Source organism: Alternaria arborescens, assembly GCF_004154835.1.
Source record: "Alternaria arborescens strain FERA 675 chromosome Unknown contig_13, whole genome shotgun sequence".
In the NCBI taxonomy this organism is placed as follows: domain Eukaryota; kingdom Fungi; phylum Ascomycota; class Dothideomycetes; order Pleosporales; family Pleosporaceae; genus Alternaria; species Alternaria arborescens.
The window spans coordinates 281,440-302,270 of record NW_021167868.1 but is presented as its reverse complement, the minus strand read 5'-3'; the positions used below and the strand labels follow the sequence as shown (position 1 = coordinate 302,270).

The window sequence follows — 20,831 nt, the reverse complement described above, 5'->3', positions numbered from 1 at the left end:
TGTGGTCATTCGGACCGACCTGCGGATGAGAAAAAGATATCCCTTGACTACACATACAGACAAGTACGGTCAACAACTAGATCGCATAATCAAAAACTCCGCTCACAGCGTACCCACAAGAAATTCCAGCGATGAGGTCCGTCAGGGCTGAAGGATGAAGACAGAAGAGGGGCAAGGAACAGGCGAGGTGTGAACATCAGAAGGATGCAAACATATCTCCGGTTCCTGAATCGATGGCAGCGAACCACCGGCGATAGTACCTGAAGCGAACAAAACTACAAGGATCCGGATAGCTGTCAAACTACTCAGAGGCCCTGTGGCGTACGTGACTGCGCCGCTGTCATTTAGAGGGTGCGCTAGCGCCATGAGCTGGTGCTTTACTATGCCCCTATCATCACAAAGCGCTGGTCCTTCCGTCTTGCTAATGGCGGAAATACCACTAACACGCAAAAACTACTCTCCTCGACGTTGAATCTATCTCGATGCCGACATGGGTATCGGAATGCTCTTCCAGTGGGGTAGTCTCCAAGCTAGTATAGGAAATGCTTTAAAAAGAGCAGATATCTCAATGGTAATGGGCTACCCATACTACCAGTCCACTCCTTTCACACAGTCAACTTTCTTCTTAGCTTCAGGCAAGCATCTTCTCATCAAAATTTCATTATGAAGTTCTCCCTTCTCGCGCTTGCAAGCGCTTACACAGCCAGCGCCGCCGTCCTCGGAGAAAGGGCAGCATATGCTGTCAAGGGCACACCTGAAGGTTTCGGAAAAGGAACGACCGGAGGTGGTAGTGCAGCATGTGTCGTTCCTTCTTCAGTGTCAGAACTGAAGACGTGGCTCACCGATAGCACTGCGCGTTGTATCGTGCTCGACAAAGAGTACAACTTCAAGGGTACAGAGGGAACTACGACTGCCACTGGTTGCCGTCCTGCCTCTAACAAATGCCCTGGCAACGGAGGTCAGGATGCTATCAACTCCGCCAACTGGTGTACCAACGGAAACGCCGGAGCGGGTGCCACATCGGTTACTGTCAAGTACGATAATGCTGGTGTGACTGCTATCAACCTGGGCTCCAACAAGTCCATTATCGGTGTTGGCAACAAGGGTGTTATCCGCGGAAAGGGTCTCCGCATTGCCAACGGCGCAAAGAACATCATCATTCAAAACATCCATATCACCGAACTCAACCCTCAGTATATCTGGGGTGGTGACGCTATCACTCTCGACGGAGCTGATCTAGTCTGGGTCGGTATGTTAATTACTCCACTCCACGCTCACTACCAAGCTGACACATACAATAGATCACGTCAAGATCTCCCTCATCGGTCGCCAAATGTTCGTTGCCGGTTACGGTAACTCCAACCGCGTGACAATCAGCAACACAGAGTTTGACGGTCAAACCTCTTGGTCTGCTTCTTGCGATGGACGTCACTACTGGGCTATCTTGCTCCTTGGTGGCGGAGACCTCATCACTATGAAGGGCAACTACATCCATCACACCTCTGGCCGCAGCCCCAAGGTCGGTGGACAAGGAAACACACTTCTCCATGCTGTCAACAACTACTTCTACAGTAACACCGGTCACGCTTTTGACATTGAGGCCGGCGGTATGGTCGTCGCTGAGGGCAACGTGTTCCAGAACGTTAATACTCCCCTCTTGAACAACAACGGACAGCTCTTCTCTGCACCTTCAACCTCCGCAAACGCTGTTTGCTCAAGCTCCCTCGGCCACACCTGCCAGCTTAATGCCTTCGGAAGCAGTGGCAGCTTCAGTGGCAGCCAAACGGACTTCCTAGTCAACTTCAAGGGCAAGAACGTGGCCAGTGCTGCAGCGGCGAGCTCAAACGTCGCCAACACTGCTGGTGTTGGCAAGATCTAGAGCATCCTAGTGGTGCATATGCAATCGCCTGCATGACCGATGCTAGGCGCGTGGCCTCCGCAAGTTTAAGGACGTGCCACCCATCTTCTCTATATCTACTTTGCTCCATCAAAACTTTTATGTAAATATCTTTAGACAACATATAGTTGCAGGTTTCATCAAACTTTATTCTTACAGACTTGTCCCATAACCTTTAGTGCAAGCGAGCCAAGTTTTGACTATATCACAAGCATGACAAGTACGCGCATCAGCACTCACATGACTTCAGATGCAAAGACTTCCCGAAAAACCTCCAGGTTCTTCTGCCCGATTGGTCCAGCAGCATAGACAGCAAAAGCGATACTCTCGAACCATCCTGCGAACTCCTCACTCTCCAAAGCCATCTTCATCTCCTTTGCAACCACTCGAGGCGGACACCTATAAGCACCGCAACCCATAGCACCCAGCACCAGCCTCGTAACCCCTTCTCCCGCAGCCATCCTCAATACCAACAGAATCTTCTCCCTCAGATTCTCCAAATCCTCCATCTTAACGAAATCTTTTCTTCCCTCCGTAACAGCGGGTAGACACGGCGCCGCAACCGTCATGACAGCCACGACATGGCGCTGATCTACAGGCAACTCGGCGAGCCCATTATCTAGCGTGTCCCTGAAGACGACCACGTTGGGGGACATGACGCCTGCAATAGACCCTTTTCCCGTATTAGGCCAGGGGTACCATTGCGGCTTCAAAGTAGCGTACAGCGTGCTAGAGTAGCACAAGGCCTCTTCTTGCGTTCGCGAAAGCGTGTAGCGCCAGCCGCCGCCTGGTTCTATGTCGGAGGCTAGGTTTAGGACGCCGATTTTTCCGCTACCGGGGATTATTCTCGCGAGGGCGAAGGAGTCGCTGTTGTAAATTGCTGGAGGTGTGTGCAGGGCAAGGCTTGGGTATTTGGGGGATGTTTTAGAGAGAGGCGGGAGTTGGGAGGGGACGAAGTAGCTGGTAAGGGAGCCGCCTGGTGTTGATGCTGCGATTGATGAGGATCGTGCGATGGTGTCTTCGCAGATTGCGTGACGAGCTCCAAAATTTGCCATTGCGGTGCGTTGGATCTATACGTATCCCAGACTTGTTTTATCCTTCCTGCGTTGCTGGCAATGGTTTTGAGAAAGATCTGAACAGCTGCGATGAAGTTTATGTGAACAAGTAGGCAGCAGCTTTGCAAATGTGGCGCAGCTACGGTTTAGTCGCGTAGCGTCGTTGACGGAAGCCTCCTCCCGTCATCGTTTCAGTGTAGAATAATGACTTGTCGACGGTGCTTAGGTACAGGGATGCGAAGAAATACGCTATGCAGATGTCTGTCCACCCTGCGGCAAAGGGCCTTCAAGCTGTCGCTGCACCACCACCCAGGTATATCAAGGTGATCGCAAACCATAGCCACTGTGATTATGCTTACATGAATCAGTTGCAGATGATCAATCGTTGATATTAATATTATCACGAGCAATCATACTATCTATCTTCTGATAGAAAGATAGTATACCTAGGTATCTTTCTAAGCTTTTTTGGCACAGCTTCTTTGTTACCTGGAGCTGTGGTGTCATCTTGCCCCGCCTTAGCTTCCACCTCGACCCAGAATGCTTCGACGCCTCTTTCTCATCCATTCGATACGTCGTTGCATGAGATATCGTGTAGTGATGGCGAAAGGTATCCAATTGAGGCATTGTGTCAGCACTGCTTCCGGATCAGGAAGGTAGATATGTGTTGGGGTCACGCCCAAAGTCCAGTGCCTGCATGGTGCCGTGTTGAGCCTGCAAATCAATGGATGCTTTGTGTCGTATCAATGCTCTGAGTCATCGACTACATGCTCCAAAATGATGGATGGTACCACATGGTCGTTTGCCATGTTCTACGTCTGAAGTGCACTGCTCCTGGAAAGCTTCTACACGACTGCCATGCCACTTCAACTTCATCCAATGACGACGGAAGACACGCTGTCCTGGACACGGGTTCGCGCACTCGCCTACTACGGTCCGACACACGACGTAGTGCATAGCGGACCTATCAGCGAAGCCTCGATACACGGTGTAGCGGATGACCGCAAACGTGAGATTGAGAAGCCAAACACATGGCACTGGAAGGTCGTAGACACAGATCTCGAGCCCAGCTCCGACGACCCATCAGATAACGGCGGGCGCACAATTGCTGTGTCGGTGTGGAGTATGCACAACATGCAAACAGGAGGGGAAGAAGATGAGAGTATGCCTGGTTTCCTGCCTCCGGAACTGCGTCTCGATGTTCTGGGGTCATTGTTGGGTCCTCTACGGGCTGCTCAAGCTTCCATCATGGGCACATGGACGCCTTACTTTATGCTGAATCAGCTGGCGACACATCCAGATCATCAAGGTCGTGGGGCAGGGAAGTTGATGCTAGATTGGGGGATGCGGAAGGCTGACGAAGAGGGACTGGTGACATATTTGGATTCAACGATGACGGGAAGGCCTATATATGAGAGGAGGGGATTCGAAGTGGTGAAGGCGCTTGAGTGGGATCGTGTGCCTTGGGGCGGTGAAGGAAAGGACTGGCATGGATGTATGGTTCGGCGGGCGAAGAGTGTAGAGCAGTAGGCGTGTGCTGTGGAATAACGAAAGTGATAATGCAGGGCATGCTGTACCACGTCGCTGGATAGCCGACTAGCCGCCCGAATCAGCCGTAGTCCCAATGCGAACGCCCGGCTCGTGGGCTACCAACCCCGCAACCTGCCCTGCGCCCACGTTGCCGGGAAGCCAGCTGGTAGAGGCTCTTTGTTGCTGGGCGTGAAGTTTGGCCAACAGCCTGATGATAGCATAGATATTCAGGCCTTGGCGGTCAATGACGTATTCTCTCCTCTCGACCCGAGCAACAGGCGCGGGTGGTCTTTGGGGCGTGCACTGCTCAGCCTCGCAAGCTTCCAAGCTTCTCCGCGCCGCAATGGCCCAGTCCGTCCTGGTCCTGGTAACATGTCCGGGCGCGGGTTGGACTATGATGCACCTGGGCAGGGGACCTGGAGCCCGCCTTGCATCCTTCTACCAAGCCGCCCTTCACCTCCCCCCATAATAACGTAACGCCCGTGGACAGGTATCAGCAAGCTCGCTACCTACCCTCCCACCCTCATCGCCGTCCGCATGTCCGCGCAGGGCTAATCGAGGGGCATGGGACGCAACGCGCGGAAGCGTATCTCGTACGGTAAGTGTCGGCTGCTGCTGCTGCTGCTGCGTGCGCCGTCGCGACTGACGCCTCCCCAGTGCTGCCACTCGCCAACTCGGCCGGAGGACACAGGCTCGGAGTCAATGGCTTGGCCGTCGACCCCCAGAACTCGATCCTGTACTCGGGCGGACGTGATGGCGTAATATGCGCATGGGACCTGCATCTCGACCTCGACAAGACCGACGCCGACGACGACGACGACGACAACAGCGACCCTTTTGCCGACTCCAACGTCGTCGACTCCAAGCCCCCGCCTACCCAGTTCCGCAACCAGGTCCAGGCGCACACGCACTGGATCAATGACATTGTCCTCGCCCAGAACAACAACGCCCTCGTCTCTGCCTCGTCCGACATCACCGTAAAGGTGTGGCGACCCGCTGCCACGGACAAACTCCCGCCCCAGACAATCGGCCTGCACACCGACTATGTCAAGCGCGTCGCATCGCCGGGCGGCAGCGAGAACTGGGTAGCCTCGGGCGGGCTGGACCGCAAGATCAGCCTCTGGGATCTCAATGGCGCGGGCAAGAAGCTGGAAATCGCAGTGGGCGAGGACGAAAATACCGCAAAGGGCTCTGTCTACGCCCTGGCAGCAACGCCCAACCTCATCGCAAGCGGCGGTCCCGAGAGCATCGTCCGTGTATGGGACGCGCGATCGGGCAAGCGCATCACCAAGTTTGTCGGACACACCGACAACGTACGCGACATCCTTCTCGCGCACGACGGCGACACCATCCTGACTGGCTCGTCCGACCAAACAGTCAAGGTCTGGTCCATGACGGCAGGTCGCTGCATGTACACACTGACCATGCACAACGACAGCGTATGGTCTCTGCATTCAGACTCACCCGAACTCGACGTCTTCTACTCCTCAGATCGCTCCGGCATAGTCGCAAAGAGCGATGTGCGCAACTGCGCCGAGATGGACGAGGGACTTTCGCTAGCAGTATGCCAGGAACACGAGGGTGTGAACAAGATCGTCGCAGCTGGCGATTACATCTGGACTGCCACGTCCAGCTCGAGCATCAACCGATGGAACGACGTCGAAACCGCGGCCGAGGTTGAGCTTCCCGAGTCGCACAGGTGGCAGAGAAACAGCGTGTCGACTATGCAATCGCGGATTCCCTCGCCTCCTGCTGGTAGCCCTCCAAAGAACGAAGCGGCATCCAAGATACCGCTCAAGTCTCTACTGCGCATGTCCAACACCGCACCCTTCCCGCGAGCCCTTGCGACCAAGGACCCCGACGCATCCACTCTAGCCAGCGCGCGCAAACCATCCGAAGTACTAGCAGCCCCAGATCATAGTGCCGTTGGAACTGTTCGGGCTCTGCCAGACTTCACAATCGAAGGGCAGAATGGTCTCATCAAGCACCACCTCCTCAACGATCGGCGAAGAGTCCTTACACTTGATACTGCAGGAGAGGTGGTTTTGTGGGATCTACTGCAATGTGCACCCATCAAATCCTACGGCAAAAAGCACATGGAAGATGTACTACCGGAGGTTAATACTCAGGACAGCGTTGCACACTGGTGCGCCGTCGACACAAGGATAGGAACCTTGACATGTATGCTCGAGGAGAACTACTGCTTTGATGCCGAGACATACGCAGACGAGCTGGACCTAGAGGAGCAGATTGAGTTCCGAGAAGACCATCGCATAAATCTTGGCAAGTGGATCTTACGCTATCTCTTCTCCAATCTCATCGACGAGGAGATCAAGCGCGATGAGGTCTTGCGTGCAGAGTTGCTCAAGCAGAAGGAGGAACAGCCGCAGCCCAATCGCCCAACTAACATCGAGCTGCCAAACATGAACATAAACGGATGGAAGGATGCAACTTCAGGGCCTACTTCGGGTTCGACTATCAAGGCTGAGAACGGATTGCGTCTGCCACACACACCAGGTCTGGCTATCGGTCTAGCTACGCCAATGGCAGCACCAATGAGTGCGGGACGCAACTCTACCACCAATCCTCTGACTCCAACCAAAGAAGAAGGCTCGCAACTAGAAAAGACACAGACCCAGCGGAGCTCGACTCAAGAAGGTGGCGACTATTTTGGTTCCGCTTCTGCTACCAATGGTAACGGAAACGGAAAGTCTGCAGAGGCTACCAAGGAAGGCTCCACAGATTCAAAAGAAGAAACCGTACAATCACCTACCGAGGCCGACACGCCAGCGAAAAAGGGTAAAGGCATGTTTGGCAAGAAGTTCAACATGGGCTTCAGCATGAAGAAGTTCAGCACTGGCACAGCCGTCCCTGAACCTGCCAAGCCCACTGTTGACGAAAAGGCCGAAGACAGCGATTCGCGGTCTACCAAGACGAACGAGAAGACCATCGAAGATAACTTCTACGGAGCTCTTCAACGGATACAGCAGGGCTATGAGGAGCAACTTGCAGCCGGCGCAACAAAGTTGGATACGCAGATTGCGCCCAGTTTGCCTAACGAAACACCTGTACTAAAGCCACCTGCCATGACTACCATTTTGATCCAGGAAGATCGTCCAGACTCTGGCGGTGTGGCTGATCTCTTCGAGGGTAAAGTCGGCACCCTGGGTTCGCAGGCTGACCTCATCGAGAAAGCGGCACCAATGTGGTTGGCCGAAGTCTTGCTACGGGTGAGTTGACTATATGCATTAAACTCTACGAATACCATGAACTAACTACGACAGAACCAACTCCCACCCAAGGACATAGTCAAAGTATCCTTCGTCCTCGAACCCTTTGGCAACGCACTGCCGTCCATTTCTTCCGACGGGTACATTCCCTTTTCCCTTCCCTTCGAAACCGCAGCCTTGGCTAATTCGAAACTCAGCAACAACCGTCTCAACGCAAACCGCATGCTGCGTGCGCGTAAGATATTGGGCTACGTGGCTGAGCGCATTGAACCTGCGCCCATCAAGGAGGATCTGGAAAAGCAGGCCGAGGCAGGTGGTGTGCTGAAGCCTGATGAGTATCTGGAGCTGTATTGTAATGGACAGGTAAGTTTTCTTGTTGAAATTCGTGTTTGATATTGGTCGATGAGCGATGCTAATCTTGGATAGTTGATTCCTCCAACGATGACGCTTGCTAGTATCCGCGCACACGTCTGGCGCGGTGGCGGCGACGTACTTCTTCTTTACAAGGCCAACGGCCGCAAAGAGATCAGACACGCTCCTTATCCTGGTCCGCAGTCTGGTGCCCCGCCCGGTCCTATACATGGATTGAAGGTTGGCGCTGGCTTGAACTCGGGACCAGGTAGTAGTAATGCAAGTGAGGGAAAGCAGAGCAGTGAGGCGGATAGGAGTACCAAGGATGCTGCCATGTTTGGACCCTGAGGAATGTTGGGGCTGGGTCGAGTTGGATAGATGGAAGGAGAAAAGGCGGCTAGAGTGCGGCCAAGTTGTGGACGTTGGATATCATTCTTGGTTCAGAGTCAGAGTTTTGAATAGTGTACATAGCATACCTGCTTGCCAGTAGACTCACACACGAGTCGGTGGGCTCGGCCTCATGGGCTCAAGCAAGATGGAGTCGATACCATATGCAGTCATGGACGTTCCTTTTGGTGCCCGTCTCCCGGCTCATCTGAATCGTGAAGTAGATTGTACCATTTCAGTCCTCGCCTACACCACCCAAGGCATTGCTCGCCCATTGGTATGAGCCAAGGAAGATGGCACCACCCACACTGATCCAGCCAACGCGCGGGCCCAGGCCCGCAAAGAAAGCCCTTGGACCCGATTCTCTCATGATAGTTGACAGCATAGTAAGCATAGGCTGTTTCTCCCTAGCAAGCATCATTCTCGTTTTCAACACATCCAACGGCGTCGTAACACCCGCAGCCACAGCGCCCGCCACACTACCCAACAGTCCTCCTTCCCATCCACTAACCTCCGTCTTCCCTGTCCTCGCCATGCGCCACTTCTTCAACGCCTCCCAGAGCGGGAATTGGATGACCGTGAAAGGCACCTCACGGATGATCGTTATCGACCACCCGCGCTACAATTCCATCCACACATGCGCCAACCCCTTGGTATGCCGCTGCCTAAGCACAAACGCGAGTGCCTCCCGTGAACTCGGATGCTGACTCGCCTGCGCCCTCTGCTTGATACCCTCTGTTGGTACACGTACAGCACACGCCGCGACCTCTCCCGCACTAGCTGCTAGCATGTGTACCAGAGCCTCTGTCCCGCCATCCCTTACGTCCTCTTTATACGGTTTTCCCTCCGCATTGTACTTGATCGTAGCCGGTACATTTTGGGAGAATGATCGTTTTATCGTGTCGTATGTTATGAAGAAGAGGGCGGCACCGGGAGCGGAACCGACGATTGCGCTGCCTACGCCGCGGTATATGCCATTGAAGCCGCCGGCTGCGGCGAAACCGGATGCAGATTGGAGACGGGTTTTAAGCGTATCAAGAGGGTAAAGAGAGAGGTCTACTGTCGTGCCTGCCATGCCACCGGCCTAGGGTGGGGTGTAAGTGGGCTGTTTTGTAAGAAATGCGAAGAGTCGCACCAAATCCGATATTCGGAGGTTGAGTGGAAAGGGATGGTAATATTCTGGTGATGATTAGGGTAAATACTTACAATGAGCGACCGCAAGTATGGCGACTCAACCCATGCTTGTGGTGGTGGTGCTGACTTGGAGTCGAGCGCGTGCAGCATGGTGGGAAAGTAATTCGAGACCCATGACGACGTTCTCGAGACGATGAGTTCCAGGAACGAAGCGTCTGTGCGCAAGCTAGCTGCACCTTCTTCCCGACTGGCTGGCTCTCTTTAACACTTGGAATACTTTTCTGACACAACTCCCGGTTTGCGAGATTGCAGATTTTTTTATTCGTATTCAGCGGGGGGATTTCATAAGAGAACATGGCGCGTTGAACGATGAGCGGTTCGGCTATCAGTGTCAGATGTCTGGCTAGCACGAGGGTTTCGAAATGCGATGTGCAAGAGAAGGGCCAGAATGAGGAAGTGCATGGAAACGTAGATTCTGCCGAATCAGATGGAGTGAAGGATGAAGGGACGAGGTCGGTGGCCAGCCATGATGGTGCACAACAACAGTCAAAGCAAGACGAACTGGAAAACGAAAGTGACGATCGCCATAGAGACAGCCGTTCATCGAACCCTTCAGACTCATCACCAGAATCAGAATCAGAATCAGAATCAGAGTCCGAATATGGTAGTGATTCTATCATCTCAGACTCTTCGTTGGATAGCGAACGTTACATCAGCTGCATACAAGAAGCCCAGCTGTCACCAGACGGTAGCTGCGTCTTTACATCAGACTATAGCCGTCGGTTTTCTGTGTATCCTATCTCGAACGACATTCTAAGCCAGACCGTCGTCCAGAATCTCGCACCTTATGCATCTCTCCACTACTCCGATCCCATCTGGGCCTTTGCTGTCAATCCGCTTTTCAACTTGCAAGATGCCAGCAGTACGACTGTGCTACTCAGTCGACGAGACACCTATATCAGTCTACACAACGCGTTGTGGGGTACCCCGAGAGCTACCAACAACGACGCCAGTCCCGCTACAAGTGCAGGGCCTGTGGACATATCCACCCCTCTAGCATCTTATAAACTAATCAATGGTCTCACTGAAGCTGTGGTCGCACCCATCAGTCTCGTCTACTCCAACGGCGCCACCCATTTCTTTGGAGGTGCAAAGGACGAAATCGCCATATTCGACCTCCAAGAAACCGACAAACCCATCCACACGATCCGCACCATCCCCGCCAAGCGCAACAAACTCAAAGGCGGCGGCCGTGGATTCAAGGGTTGGGTCTCCGCCCTAGCTATCTCTCCACCCTCGCACACCTCGCATGACGGCCTCTTAGCAGCAGGATCACGAACCCGCTACATCGGCATCTACGACTCTGTCGGCGGCAACGAAATAACACATTTCTCCCTCCCAGGAACAACAAACGGCATCAAGTTTCGCAATGAGAAGCTCAATCACGTCATGGGTGATGGCGTTTCGTCTCTCAAATGGAGTCCTTGCGGCAAATATCTCTACGTCGCTGAGCGCAGTTCAGACGTCCTCCTCATATACGACGTCCGTAACTTTTCTCTCTCCTTGGGTTACTGCGCAGGGAGGAAGGCACTCACGAGGCAGAAACTTGGTTTCGATATCTGGAATGCTGGGGCCTCACCGTATGATATCGAGGGTCTCTCGCATGAGGTTTGGGCTGGGGGAACAGATGGCATGATCAGAGTTTGGAGGGATCCGTACATGAGAGAAGGTGCTGTGGAGGCTGATGATGTTGTTTCTGTAAACAGTGGAGGGGTCCCGGTCGTGGGATCACTCGTACATGCTTCGGGAAGTTTGGCTGTTGCTGCTTGTGGAACCATTGGAGCCGAGGAAGACATGGAGGGGAGGGGGTTGAAGAGGGGTGGTGGTTCAAGACCAAGGGTGAGGGAGTGGGGTAGTTTGGACATCCTAGGGTTGGGCTGATATGCTCCATAGGCTGTATAGAATGCCAGAACGAGCAAGCGGCTGGTTCAACATATCACTCAGAGTATACCAGCACAACAGAAAACTAGAGACTTAGCGTCATTCCATCCATGCGAGCGTGTATCGTTATTCATTTCGGGCGGCCAGTGGCCGCCGGCCACTATACTAGAAGCACCTGGGTAGTAGGTACTGCTTACACACGAATGATATCACGAGTTTTGGCAAGCCCTCGCCTTCTTGCGGTCACGAACGGGCGTGTATCATAAACCCCCGGGTCCGTGTTGGCACCACGCTCCAAACCTTCCAACCCTCAAACGGTCTAAGCATATTGAGCAGGTTGCGCACGTCCTCTCAGTACCCTCGGAGAATACACGTACGATTCATTACTGAATCCAACACCTTTTCTACTCTTGCCTATCTGAGTAGCCCAACGTCTGGCACGGTGACAGCGCAGAAGTCAAAAGAAACAAGCGGCCTATTGAAGAGCTTGCGCACCTTCTTGCTTGTTCACATATCAAGCCACAAACCATATCTGGAATCGACAGTGAAAGATCAAATTTCCCTTTGCGGACTGCCCATGGTGTTGTCGTTTGGTAGCGCGTGCCTTAGGCACACCGGGCGATCGGTAAGTGATCTGACCCCTCAAAAAGAGATGGCAAAACAAACCATACCCGAACTTCAAGGCTGGACGCCTGAGCTGCTATCGACACCTTGGATTTATGTTGCCTAATTGGGCAAACACTGGTTTTGTTTGATGTACTGAGCCGGTGCATAAAAATGTCAGGTGAAGCTTATGACATCTGGAACTCTTCAGACGTCCCTAGTGCGAACTTTTTATTCTCCTTACGCCATCTGGAATCGACGCGAAAACGACGATTGCCCTTTCTGGCAATTTGTTGTGAGTGAGAAGATTTGAGTATGTGAAACGCTACTGGATCTCTGCCTGGATATGAAACCGAGGTCTACAGGCGGACGGCGGTGTGTGACATGTGCGCACTACGCTCCGGTTCCGTATGTGTCGGCATGGCCCAGAAAAAGATACGCGCCCTGATCGTCCTAGGCCATTGTGTTCGTAGTAAGGCCACAATACAGCACGAATGCATTGTCTTCAATCCAAACCTGTCCCTGCTCCCCGATCCAATAGCCGTGTATGTCAAGTCGCGTGACATGGACGACCCAAGCTTCATGACAAGACTACCTTTGCTTTTTAGGCGACGTGTCCAGTCGCCCGCGAGAATCGATGCTTTTCCTTCTTCCTTCCCTTCTCGGCGTCTATGACTACTTCGCTACCACGTTCCGTCAGCCACGTACCAGACCTCGACCCTGAGACCCGATTTTCGATTGAAGCCTCCATCCTGGTTCGTGGATCTTTTCCGATAGCGCAATCTACCGTAATCGATGCTTCTCTTGATACCCTTCCTCTTATGGTATATTTTGGCCGTTGGAGGTACGGCAACCAAGCTCTTTGAGTGTTAGAGGTGTAAAGTTGTCCCGGGAAACGGGTCTGACAGCCGTTGACAGTGATCGATGGTTGGTAAAGTATGTTTCCTGTTTCGGACGTGTGCGCAAATCGCAAGTCATGTCATATACCTGGTTATCGTGGTGTTGAGGAGTTTGTGAATCGCCCCCAGACTGAGGATATAAGCGTATACGTCAGCAGAAGAGCATAGTAATCATTGGCGCGTGCGTGTCCTCTCAAGGCACTGTAGCTGCTCTACGACTGTGTTCCGTGGGGTGCCGAAGCATGATGCGCGAGCTCAGTGCGGTGTTGTGAGAGAGTTGGAGCGCAGAGGTTGCTACGCCCTTGACGTTGTAGCTATCATGACGGCACAAGATTGGAAGAAGCTTGGATAGGTGTAGCGACGTGGTCCTCAGCCTCGCACACCCTCGTATAAGCTTCAGACTTGCCCATGATAGACACATATCACCAATGAAGCAATACGGATCATGACGATGAGCGAAAGCAGTAATACGCATGGCAACCAAGTAAACCCGATTACGCGCAATGTCCAGAACAAGCGAGTTGGCATGTGCCGCGGTTTCCATGTTAGCGCAAGAATGACGTAGTGGCTCGCGGATGCTTGCGCAAATCCCGCCAGGAACACGACATTGCATCACAAGGCCCACGTTTAACCCTTCCTTTCACTCTTCCCAAGAACATCATCTTCACGACTGCATCTCCCTCTAAACACTCTGTAACACTTCAAAAACGAAACGACACCTCGATTGATATCCTAACAACTCTCCCAACATGGATGTACGTATTCCAGCTCTGTTGATGAGGGATGGTGTTTGCTCAACGAAGAGAAGCTGACATGAATACCAGGTCTACTACTTTTACTCTTATGGCACTGCCGCATGGCTGGGTAAGCTTCATGCCATTTATCGAGGATATCGTACAGCTTGCTGACAGAATTCAGCAACCCAAGCCGCGCCTCTCATTGCGTCCCCAACAATGATAGTAGCACTGTTGTCACCCGAGGTCCGCGAAGCCTCCAGTATGTACACTCTAAAAGTCAAGAATGCGAAAAAGCAGGGGGTGCTAACGAACATGATTAGCTCTCGAGGTCTACTTCTCCCGCTCGCTGGGGTTTTCGCTCATCGCACTGGGCATCATGACGGTTCTACTCACGGGCTCTGTTCCACTCTCTAGTAGACTTTCCGAGGGTACGACTTTCTTACTTTGTTTGCAAAGTCCGCAACTAACACATATCCAGGAGCGACGACCAACGCCGAAGACCCCAAAGCCCCCTACGCGCTCCCTACCCTTACCATAACCGCAATCTTCCATTCGGTCGTTGCCTTCTACGGCTACGCCATGTGGACCAAGGTTGGTGTCATGTCTTTCGGTCTGGCAACGCTCGGCTCGGGCTTCCTGGCTATGATTGCGCTTTGGTGCATTTTGTTCGCTAGCAGCAATGGCCGCATTAGCAGGAAGACAGGTGCTGACAAGAGGACATCTGGATTCCCGTTCAAGAACCAAGAGGCTGAGAAGAGGAAGGCTAGGTAAACGCATATACTCAGCTTTTGTCGAAACATGGTCGATTGTGAAAGTTAACAAGCCATGCTTTGGGCGGAGGTAGGGGCATGGAAGGGATGTCTGCAGCGCTCAAGCAACAATGGGCAAATGGGCATACAATGGGAGTTATGCATGGCAGCGGGTATTAAAATATGGCATCAAAAAATCGCCAGACACGGATTAAGCCAGGCTGTACACTATGGAAGCATCAAATGAATTGGTATCTTTAATCTTGAATGTACCCAGAGACCGTGAACCGTCGATCTACCCCATAGTAATACACGAAAACTGTCAAACAAACACTAGAAGAGTGCGCCTATTTCCCCTTTCAACATTTAATCCCGTCTTTTGATTCCGCCTAGCCAGATTATCTTCCAAGCTCAACGCTGCATTAGTGTTGGAAGACCGCTTATGACATGTCCATATATGGTGGCTGGTAACCCGCAACAAAACGATAGCGGACGAACCCCCAGGGGAAAGCTGGATGAAATAGGTCGAAGCAGGGAGCCTGCCTGTACGCTTTGCGGCCCGGTCCTTGAGCATTCTAAGCAACAGGGACTTGTGGGTGGAGCTCATCGTGGTGCCGAGGCTCCGCTGGAGGCGGCCTGGGTGGCTGAAGCTCATCCTTGATCTGTGGTCGCTGGGCCTGTACAGTCTCGTCTCGCCACCACGGTAGCTTTCCGTCCTTTGGTGCCATTGGGAGGGACTTGGCGGGAATGATGTCGTTCTCCACAGACTGCCAGCCCTCCATGTCATCTGGCATGCCTTCCTCGACTCGTCGCCGCCGCTCGGTTGCGGCTTGTGCTTCCATGAAGTTCTCAAATAGGAGCTCCTTGGCCTGCCATTCCTCCTGACGCACCTTCTCTAGCTCCTCAGCTTCGGCGCGCAGTTGTTCGCCTTGTTGTGTTGCCCAAAGCAGTTGCCGACGTAGTAGCTGGAATAGGTCTGGGGCGGGTTTCGAGAGTTCTTCGGGCGTAAACTCAATGTCCGGCGGGAACTGCACAAGTGTCGGCGCGCTTGGGTTTGCGAGGTCTTGCAGGTAGACGACGTTGTTGTGTGCGTAGTCGGCATCTGTTGCAGGTGCGTTGGGCGGGATTGTTGCGCTGTTCGAGGGGTGGGAGTGTGAGGATGGGGAGCCGGGCGTTGAGGCCTTGTCGTGTGGCAGCTTCTTGGCCTCGTTGTTCAGGACGAGCTTGAGGCGCTGCTTGTTGTTTGTGGGGTTGGATGAGTGGTGTTTGGGAACAGGATCAGAAGGACGGAGGGCTTCGGTCTCGTGGACAGTTCGCATGTGCTTGGCCAGCGCGTCGGAGCGGGTGAAGGAACGGTCGCATTCTAGCAAGGATTAGTATACTGGGGGTGTCGAGACTGGGACCGTGACGTACCGGGAAGCGTGCAGTAGAAGGGCTTCTCCCTCGTGTGAGAGCGCATGTGTGCCCTTAGCGCATAGCCACTGGCGTGTGGTATGCCTTTCCTTGTGCAGTCGCTCCACTCGCAACTGTACTTCTTCTGCCTTGTGCCAATGTGATCGTCGTGGAGATGCTCGACCAGGTTGTCCATGTTCTGGAGATCACCCGCTGTGCAGCCGTCCCACTTGCAGACGGTGACCTGTTCCTGGCCGTAGTCGTCGTCTTGCGACATGCCCGGGTGGTGGTGTGGCGACGCGGGGACAGAGCCATCCGTGTCTTCAGACAAGTCGCCTTCTTCTTCGGGCGGCATCGTGTTGATGTGAGGTGGTGAAGATGGCGCGCGAATGTTCAGACGTGGTCGCTTGCTTGGGCGCGGGTCGTGGTCAGGAGTGGCTTCGTACTGGCGGCCTTTGATGTCTTCGGGAAAATCATCGCTGCCGTACTCGGAGAGCTCTGAAGGGGACTCCATGTTGGCGGTTTGATGTGAATGTTCCAGCTGCTCTGGGCGCGTTTGGGGGAGGTGAGCGTGACGACGGCTGGCGCGTTGGACGTCTAGCGGAGAGGTGCATTGACCAGCCGTTTAGCTTCCGTCGCATATTTTGGTCAGCTCTGCGCATCTCACGTCCTTCTTCCACACTTCTTCACCATAAACATCTACAGGTAAGTTTTTTGCTAGTTCCTTTGCCCCGTCTTCATGATGATCTATTCCAGAGTTCTGCAATTCTCAAGAGTCGCTTCACGGCTGCTCGAATGTGGATTAGCTCTACACTACAATTATTTCTGATCTACTACTCTCATACACATTAAGCTTGTTGCATTACAACTACAGCGCTAACATGCTTCAGACTAGATCTGCACTTGTCTATGCGGACAGCAATGCCGACATAGACTCGGGATATCGGCTACCGGTTGGGGCAAACTTCTTCAAGATCTCGTCCAGCGCCTTCTTCTCCTCGTCGTTGAGCTGCGCCGGCTTCGTGTTCTCCTGAATCCTCTCCGACGTTGTAGCACCTGGAATTGGGATGATGGTGGGCATACCCTTGGCACCGCTCTGCGCGAGTACCCAGCCGAGGGCAATCTGAGCTGGTGTGGCTCCCTTTGCCTTGGCCATATCCTCGACAGCGTTGAGTAGCTTAATGTTCTCATCAAAGACGTCGGGCTGGAATCTAGGAAAGTGATGGAGCATAGAGTCGGGCTCGATGTCTTCGTGTTTCTTGTACTTGCCAGTCTCCCATGTGTTAGCAGTAAGTCTTCAGTTGGAAAAAGATGCGCTTACCAGAAATCCGCGTCCAAGAGGAGAGTAGGCGATGATGGGGATACCCAGCTCTGCGCACGTCGCCGCCACGCCGTTCTCCAGGATCTCAGTGCTCCAGAGCGAGAACTCTACCTCAACCGCCGAGATGGGGTGTGCAGCATGCGCCTTGCGGATCGACTGCGGGCCAACCTCTGACAAGCTGATACCGCCGAGCTTGCCCTCTTTGACGTACTCGGCGATGTAGCCGACAGTTTCTTCGATTGGTGTCTTGGGATCGACTCTGGCACACTCGAAAAGATCTAGGCTCTTCTTGCCATCCAGGACTTTCAAGCACTCGTCGATGCTGCGCCTGATGTTTTCGCGACTGCCATCGGGCGCCATCTCGCCCTTCTTGAGTCCACCCTTGATGGACAGGACAACTTTCTCTGCGTCACCTGGATACTTGGTGAAGTACTCGTTGAGAAGGTGTAGAGAGTTGCGCTCTGGGGAGCCGTAGAGTTCGCCACCGTTCCAGTTGTTTGCGCCGAGCGAAAGTGCCGTGCGCATAGCTTCGTAGCTCTGCTCGGCTGGCGGTGGGTTCTGGCGCCATGTTAGGCCTGTGATGTGTTAGAATACTGGAATCGAGGTAGGTGATGGTTTGTATACCCATGAGGCCATAGCCCACTGGGCCTACAGTCTTTCCGACGAGTTCAGGCATGTTGGTTGGTTGGTGCTTCTGTGAAGTTTCGTAGATAATGGTGGGGTAGATGGAGCTTCTATAAATTGATTGATGATGCTCAATTGCTCGTGTGGTTGTACCAGTTGTTGTTTGATGTCCTCTTCGCCGTTCTTCCACGAAGCTCTTATATCGAATGGTAGTCTTCTCGGGCCCGAAATCATTTTTATGTAACTGGATGTGATGACGCTGGGTTCCACATGCATCTGCCGGGCCCAGATCTTAACTCCGCGCGGCCAATCAGAAGCGGGTGTGGCGTAAGAGGATGGACTTTGCACCATAGCTCCAGCAGAATGCGCGCGCGACCATCTCACACAATGTGTAGTTTGATAATTTGTCCGAAATGGAGTTGGTAAGCTGAAATCGTTATTGTGTTGATACGGAAGTTGGCTGAGCCGTGGAGCCGGCACTCATGATCAAGCTCAAACACTTGCGGCAATAAGAAGCTTGTGTTTTTGCTAAATATCGTACTATATATTAAAACACCATCAGCAGCTCTCTAAGAGCAGTACTAATTAGTGTTATGTCTAGCAGTATAGTTCTCGCTTAGTGTAGGCGTCTTCTAGACGCCACAAAGCCTAAGCAACAGCTAAATTGTACAATGTAGTACGTGCCTTTGAAGTAGACCTAGAATATTCCGGACAACCTACAGCAATAGTGAATTCATCTTAATTGTCAACCTATCTCCATGAATATACTGTAATACATGTACGATACACAAGTGCCCAAGTTTTTTGTCGATCCTTTCAACTCATAAGCCCATGCTCCAACACATTCTCACATCGTCTTCTTGCTCTCTACACCCTTTCGCTCAACGCCGTCCAAGTCCCTCAGCACAGCCTTGACAGGCCAGACAAACCCTTCCTCGACCGTGTTTGTTTTGCCCTCCTCAATGGTGACAAGGTACTCCACCAGTGCCATACCCACATACGCTCCAATAGCAGTCAGAATGTGCCACCACCCATGCAACTCAAACAAGAATCCCCAAGGCAGCCCAACATAGCGCTTAAACTGCGTGACATACGCGCAAAGGTGGAAATCGATATTCCAAAGGAAGTACCCGAACAAGCCTGTTGAAATGCCAAACGTAGCCATGCTGCCCAACTTCTTCCTGCTCTCTTCGTTCTTGACTTGCTTCTTGATCAGCGCGCGCGTCTGTTTGCTAACGAGGAAAATCATGACTGCAAAGGCGATTTCGTGCATGATGATCTCGTCGGCCCAGACATGGTAGACGGAGATGGGAATTAGACTGCCAAGGATGTAGAAGGTGTATTTCTGGCGCTCCGATTGCGTAGCACCGAAGCAGAGGAGTTGGTGCAGAATGGCCCCTACGGCCAGAAACATGGATAGGTCATCGCCCATTTGCGAGTGGTACTTTAGGGTTGCGTGGAACCAGGCTGATAGGACGCCCACGCCGATTAGACCCCAGTAGGGGAATGCGAGTGTCGAAACTAGTCCGCCATTAGGTTTTGGGGCGACACGGCGGAGGCCGTGGAGGCCGTAGATGACTGGAAGTGAGTGAGTTTATGGTTCTGGCTTTGATGGAGGATTGCACGCACCGTAGGTGATGTTGGTAAGGGTGTTGATGAACTCGCCGATGTACTGTGTGATGATGTAGTCCTTCACTCATTCGTCAATCCTCATTGCATTCGTTCAGGCTCATTGATTTTCGCATACCTCTTCACAAAAGCTATACCAGGTCAGCTAAATTCAGTTAATCCAGGTACCATACCCAAACTCACTTGTGGTTCGACGTCTTGGGCTCCCAAGCTCCTACAATGTATTCATTCGGATAGTCCCATCGCAACTGCATCGTGAAGTATGATAACTGCGGGCTGCGAAGATGAGGTTCTTCTGATGCTGTGAGGTCGGTGAGGTTGCCCAGATGTTGTTTGCAATGGTTTTCTACTTGGAGCAGGACGGTTCGCGCTATGACCCCTGAAAGTGACCTCGGGATCCACTTTGCACGCTACCTAAAGACGAAAACACTATCTATAGAAACGTGCAAACAAGATAGGAGAAGACAGAGATATCTGAAGAGGTTGGTAGAAGGGTAATGCAGATTTATCTTCGCCGGGTCCGTAGTTGTTGAGGTTCGCGGATTCCGCAAGGAGCGTTGTCGAGAACAAAATAGCAATCGAAAAAGTAAATCTCCCAGGTATGGAGATATGTAGCTAGCGGACAATTTTAACCGGTCGAGAGGTACTGGAAAATAGATAAGGAATGTTCATATTTGCATGTGTGCGTGTGGTATGCCTGAGTGTTCTTTGCTTTTGTCGCGTGAAGTTCTAACCAGAAAGTGGAATCGTCCACGCACAAGCCCAGCACAGTTAGCAAACCACTCCAAAGGGTCGAGAGACGTTGGGGAAAGTCTGAGTGAACCTCCAAACTCGACAATACACGTATGTGATGCTTGAATGTTGTTCAAGCTGTGGAGGGCCGAGTTTTGGTCAAAAAAAAAAAGACAAGTAAGTAATCAAAGCATGAGCACATATAGCCAGAAGCTTCCCAAATGAACGAGCGATGTATCTGAACGTATCCCAAGCTTCTCTGATGTCTGTAGGGCCTCCTGTAGCCTCTGGAAGCGCAAAAAAGGGGTCTTACCGCGACTCGAACGCGGGGCCTCTCGCAAGCTGTTGCTCAGGCTTTGTGGCGTCCAGAAGACGCCTACCCTAAGCGAGAATCATACCACTAGACCATAAGACCGATTTCTGCTGCTCTTGAGGAGCTGCTGAAGTTGTTTTGATGGAAAGAAGCAGAAAATGAAATATTATATAAGAATGCGTGTTTTAGAAATTCGGCCTAATCCCGATCTCCAAACCCACGCGGAGCTTGTTGGCACGATAGACATTGACAATCCCACAAAAAATTGTGGACTCTCAGCCATCGGAACGGGGAAAATACTGCCAGT

The 20,831-nt window shown here is 52.5% G+C and overlaps 10 protein-coding genes across 10 annotated transcripts; 5 read left to right on the top strand and 5 right to left on the bottom strand.

Annotated features, from left to right (window-relative positions):
• Nucleotides 1–663: 663 nt before the first annotated feature.
• AA0111_g6227 (putative pectin lyase A) lies at nucleotides 664–1,879 on the top strand (the record flags this gene model as incomplete). Its single annotated transcript, XM_028652426.1, has 2 exons — nucleotides 664–1,249; nucleotides 1,302–1,879. 2 exons carry the CDS (start codon nucleotides 664–666, stop codon nucleotides 1,877–1,879), a joined length of 1,164 nt encoding a protein of 387 aa, XP_028506060.1.
• A 254-nt stretch (nucleotides 1,880–2,133) lies between these two features.
• AA0111_g6226 (hypothetical protein) lies at nucleotides 2,134–2,952 on the bottom strand (the record flags this gene model as incomplete). Its single annotated transcript, XM_028652425.1, has 1 exon — nucleotides 2,134–2,952. One exon carries the CDS (start codon nucleotides 2,950–2,952, stop codon nucleotides 2,134–2,136), a length of 819 nt encoding a protein of 272 aa, XP_028506059.1.
• Nucleotides 2,953–3,810: 858 nt separating this feature from the next.
• On the top strand, nucleotides 3,811–4,482 carry AA0111_g6225 (hypothetical protein; the record flags this gene model as incomplete). The annotated part of the gene is made up of 1 exon (XM_028652424.1): nucleotides 3,811–4,482. One exon carries the CDS (start codon nucleotides 3,811–3,813, stop codon nucleotides 4,480–4,482), a length of 672 nt encoding a protein of 223 aa, XP_028506058.1.
• A 564-nt stretch (nucleotides 4,483–5,046) lies between these two features.
• On the top strand, nucleotides 5,047–8,411 carry AA0111_g6224 (hypothetical protein; the record flags this gene model as incomplete). The annotated part of the gene is made up of 5 exons (XM_028652423.1): nucleotides 5,047–5,080; nucleotides 5,140–7,712; nucleotides 7,767–7,852; nucleotides 7,910–8,075; nucleotides 8,139–8,411. The coding sequence occupies 5 exons, from the start codon at nucleotides 5,047–5,049 to the stop codon at nucleotides 8,409–8,411; spliced, it is 3,132 nt and encodes a 1,043-aa protein (XP_028506057.1).
• A 274-nt stretch (nucleotides 8,412–8,685) lies between these two features.
• Nucleotides 8,686–9,734, bottom strand: AA0111_g6223 (hypothetical protein; the record flags this gene model as incomplete). Its single annotated transcript, XM_028652422.1, has 3 exons — nucleotides 8,686–9,069; nucleotides 9,202–9,534; nucleotides 9,657–9,734. The coding sequence occupies 3 exons, from the start codon at nucleotides 9,732–9,734 to the stop codon at nucleotides 8,686–8,688; spliced, it is 795 nt and encodes a 264-aa protein (XP_028506063.1).
• A 219-nt stretch (nucleotides 9,735–9,953) lies between these two features.
• Nucleotides 9,954–11,525, top strand: AA0111_g6222 (hypothetical protein; the record flags this gene model as incomplete). The annotated part of the gene is made up of 1 exon (XM_028652421.1): nucleotides 9,954–11,525. One exon carries the CDS (start codon nucleotides 9,954–9,956, stop codon nucleotides 11,523–11,525), a length of 1,572 nt encoding a protein of 523 aa, XP_028506062.1.
• Nucleotides 11,526–13,776: 2,251 nt separating this feature from the next.
• Nucleotides 13,777–14,535, top strand: AA0111_g6221 (hypothetical protein; the record flags this gene model as incomplete). The annotated part of the gene is made up of 5 exons (XM_028652420.1): nucleotides 13,777–13,782; nucleotides 13,852–13,891; nucleotides 13,946–14,023; nucleotides 14,085–14,192; nucleotides 14,243–14,535. 5 exons carry the CDS (start codon nucleotides 13,777–13,779, stop codon nucleotides 14,533–14,535), a joined length of 525 nt encoding a protein of 174 aa, XP_028506152.1.
• Nucleotides 14,536–15,088: 553 nt separating this feature from the next.
• AA0111_g6220 (hypothetical protein) lies at nucleotides 15,089–16,419 on the bottom strand (the record flags this gene model as incomplete). Its single annotated transcript, XM_028652419.1, has 2 exons — nucleotides 15,089–15,876; nucleotides 15,927–16,419. 2 exons carry the CDS (start codon nucleotides 16,417–16,419, stop codon nucleotides 15,089–15,091), a joined length of 1,281 nt encoding a protein of 426 aa, XP_028506061.1.
• A 393-nt stretch (nucleotides 16,420–16,812) lies between these two features.
• Nucleotides 16,813–17,902, bottom strand: AA0111_g6219 (hypothetical protein; the record flags this gene model as incomplete). Its single annotated transcript, XM_028652417.1, has 3 exons — nucleotides 16,813–17,178; nucleotides 17,227–17,801; nucleotides 17,851–17,902. 3 exons carry the CDS (start codon nucleotides 17,900–17,902, stop codon nucleotides 16,813–16,815), a joined length of 993 nt encoding a protein of 330 aa, XP_028506193.1.
• A 795-nt stretch (nucleotides 17,903–18,697) lies between these two features.
• AA0111_g6218 (hypothetical protein) lies at nucleotides 18,698–19,733 on the bottom strand (the record flags this gene model as incomplete). Its single annotated transcript, XM_028652416.1, has 4 exons — nucleotides 18,698–19,428; nucleotides 19,480–19,540; nucleotides 19,598–19,610; nucleotides 19,663–19,733. 4 exons carry the CDS (start codon nucleotides 19,731–19,733, stop codon nucleotides 18,698–18,700), a joined length of 876 nt encoding a protein of 291 aa, XP_028506194.1.
• Between the last annotated feature and the right edge of the window lie 1,098 nt (nucleotides 19,734–20,831).